At 43.7% G+C, this 3,144-nt stretch overlaps 1 protein-coding gene across 1 annotated transcript in view; it reads left to right on the plus strand.

Moving 5' to 3' along the window:
• LOC103597323 (junction-mediating and -regulatory protein-like) overlaps positions 1-2,658 on the plus strand; it is a 67,555-nt gene extending 64,897 nt beyond the window's left edge. The window contains exon 4 of the mRNA XM_008581148.1: positions 1,918-2,658. Coding sequence (XP_008579370.1) covers positions 1,918-2,106 — 189 coding nt within the window. The 3' untranslated portion in view covers positions 2,107-2,658. The remainder of the gene's footprint in view (positions 1-1,917) is intronic.
• Positions 2,659-3,144: the final 486 nt, after the last annotated feature.

The raw sequence follows: 3,144 nt of genomic DNA on the forward strand, positions 1-3,144 counted from the left end.
AAAAGAAATACCACATGTTCTCACTTATTGGTGGGAGCTAAAAATAAATAAATAAATTCACTCACACACACACAAAGAAAACCGGGGTGGGGGGGGGGAGGAGAAGATATAACAACTACAATTTTTTGAAGTTGTTACGACAAGCAAACGGAAAGGACATTGTTGGGTGGGACGGAGGAGATGGTGGAGGGAGGGAGGTTTTGGTAATGGGCCATAATAACCAACCACATTGTATATCTACAAAATAAAAATTTAAAGGAAAAAAAAAAAAGGTTGGAAAAAAATTATGTTTGCTAATCCAAAGTCAATTAGATGATGCCTATGTCCAATTAAGGTCATTGAAAAGAGTGCAAGGGGCTGGCTGGTTAGCTCAGTTGGTTAGAGCACAGCATTATAACATAAAAGTCATGGGTTTGGATCCCTGGCCATCAAAAAAAAAGTGCAAGATACTTGCTGTGTGATGATGGAGAATCAGTCCTCTTCCTCAAATTCTTTCACGGAGATGTTTATGTAACATCCTTAAAGAGTGATTTCTGGAGAAGACTTTTAGAATATAGGAGATAAATAATGTAAGTGGCAGTGAAATGTGATTTCAAGCTCTACTAAAGCACCATCCAGGTGGTGGACACCAAGATTGAATGGCATTGATTTTTAAGAGTTAAGTATGGGGCCGGCCCGGTGGCGCACTGTTACAGTGCGCCGCTTGGGAGTGTGGCGGCGCTCCTGCCGAGGGTTCGGATCCCACATGCAGACTGGTTCCCGCTCACTGGCTGAGCGAGGTGTGGGAGCAACACCGAGGGTTGCGATCCCGTTGCCGGTCCCGGTCTGGTGCGGGCGTGACACTGAGGGTTGCGATCCATTGCCGAACACGAAAAAAGACAAAAAAAAAAAAAAAAAGTTAAGTATGAGTTAAGCATAGCAAATACCAATAAAATGTCCTGCTTTGAGCATGATTTTCAGAGCTGGGACTACGTAAAGAAGATAGGCAAGATCTTTGCCCTCAGAGTTACACTCCAGTGGAGGAGGAGAACAGCAAACATGTAAACAAATTTTATGTCAGGCACTGGGCAGGGCACCAGAAATATAGAAATTGAAAGCTCTGGACCCTGGCTTAGACACTCACAGTGCAGGGTCTGAGCTTATGGCTCCCTGGACAAAAGGCAGAGGGGGTGTTAATGAAGGATTTCTAAGAAAGCAGATGCCCGAGCTGAATTCTGAAGGAGGAATTACATTGCCAGACAAAGGAACGGCCTACAGGAAAGCACTGAGAGGTGAAAAGAGAATGGTGTGCTAAGAAACTAGAAGTTTGACAATACCTGAGACAGAATTTGATAAAAGACACATTCCAGGGGGAGGAGGAGGAATACTTTTATTCATGCTCTTGAGCTATGTGCCACCTCATCCCTAAGGCAGTGAGGAGCCTGGAGTGTTTCCCCATAGCAAAGCTTGATTTGCAAGTTAACAAGTTGTAATAACCTTGTGTGGAAGCCTTACCAGAAGAGATATCGGACACGATGAAGCCTGAAGTAAAAGGAGACAATGGAAGCAGAAAGAAGGAAGACAGAGATTGAATCCCACAGGGTCAGAGGTACATAGGTGTCTTCTTGGATTTGGGGAAGAGCAGCAGATGTTCATTGGACAGAAGCGCTAGAACATGACGATGGAGAGGTAGTGTGCATTGGGTGGAAAATACTCCTCACTTCTTAGCTTTTGATACCTATATATGTATTAAAAGAGGAAATTCAAAGTAATATTAGACCTGCAGATTCTGGGGGGGTAAAAAGTGTTAATCCAGATTAATGTATTTTAATGAACATACTCTTAGAGTCCAAAGATTGCTCCGTGGATGTATTTTACCTCAGTGGCATGAAGACGAACATTAAAGGAGGAGTCTGATGCAGTATGTTTTGTTCACAGAGGGCTAGGAAGGAATACTGGGAGAATCTTTGGATAGCCTCAAGCAGGGCATACAACCCTTCGATGTCAAAATCAGATGCCTGGGGAGTGACCACAGGAACAGCCAAGCTGATGCAGGAGAAAGAAGCTACAACTGAGCAGCAGCTGAAAGAACACTTTGAAAGACAGAAATTCATATCTACACAGTAGCCTCAATGGAACCAGTTTTTGTTGAATTTCTGTATGTTTGGGCCACAGTTCCTACAAATAAGGAAAAGATGGTTAAAAAATGCAAACCTGGACTTATAAGTGGTATTAGTGGATTGAAACAAAATTGCAAATAGCACTTGACAATTTTTAAAGTATGTTTTAGAAGTTTATTTAGAAGTAAAATAAATAGGAAGAAAACTTTAAGCAGGTTTACTAAGCACCCACCAAGAATAAGGTATTATGGAAATTACTGTGGCAAAGACAGAGTAATTCAGATGCTAATCCCACTTCAAGAAGTTGGTAGACTAGCAGGGAGGATAAGATGTGAACTGTCACATAAATGACTCAGCAACCAGCCAGGGACAAATAAAGTGCTATGGAAAGTGGCTTCAAACCTCCTTTGAACATGACCCTTAGTAAGAAACAATTTTATAGTGACCTAGGAAAACACATAACTTACAACTATTGAAATAAAATGTGTGACCCATTCTGGTATTTTGTATTCCTTTCCATCCTATTTCATTAATAAAACATGCTGGTTGAGACCCTTCAGATTGGTTTTTTTGACCCATTAATGGATTTCAACCCACCTTTTTTTTTTTTTTTGTCTTTTTCCGTGTCCGGCAACGGATCGCAACCCTCAGTGTTGCCCCCGTACCGGACCGGGGACCGGCAACGGGATTGCAACCCTCGGCGTTGCCCCCGTGCCTCGCTCAGCCAGTGAGCGGGAACCGGTCTGTATGTGGGATCCGAACTCTCGGGCGGGAGCGCCGCCACGCTTCCCAAGCGGCGCACTTATCCAGTGCGCCACCGGGCCGGCCCCTTGACCCACCCTTTGAAAAACACTTCCATAGAACTCTTTAGATATGGGGACTCTCGGATCTGCTCAACAAGTATTCAAAGCCCAGAGTCGTGCTCTCAGAGTTCTGCTATTTCCTGACCCACTTCTGCCACTAAGAGAGGACCTACCAATGGGGAAGAGGGAAGAGACATTAGTATTTTGGCTCCTCCATCCTGCTTAACACTGGATCCACCAAA

This window comes from Galeopterus variegatus, unplaced genomic scaffold (assembly GCF_000696425.1).
Source record: "Galeopterus variegatus unplaced genomic scaffold, G_variegatus-3.0.2 Scaffold2280, whole genome shotgun sequence".
NCBI classification, from domain to species: domain Eukaryota; kingdom Metazoa; phylum Chordata; class Mammalia; order Dermoptera; family Cynocephalidae; genus Galeopterus; species Galeopterus variegatus.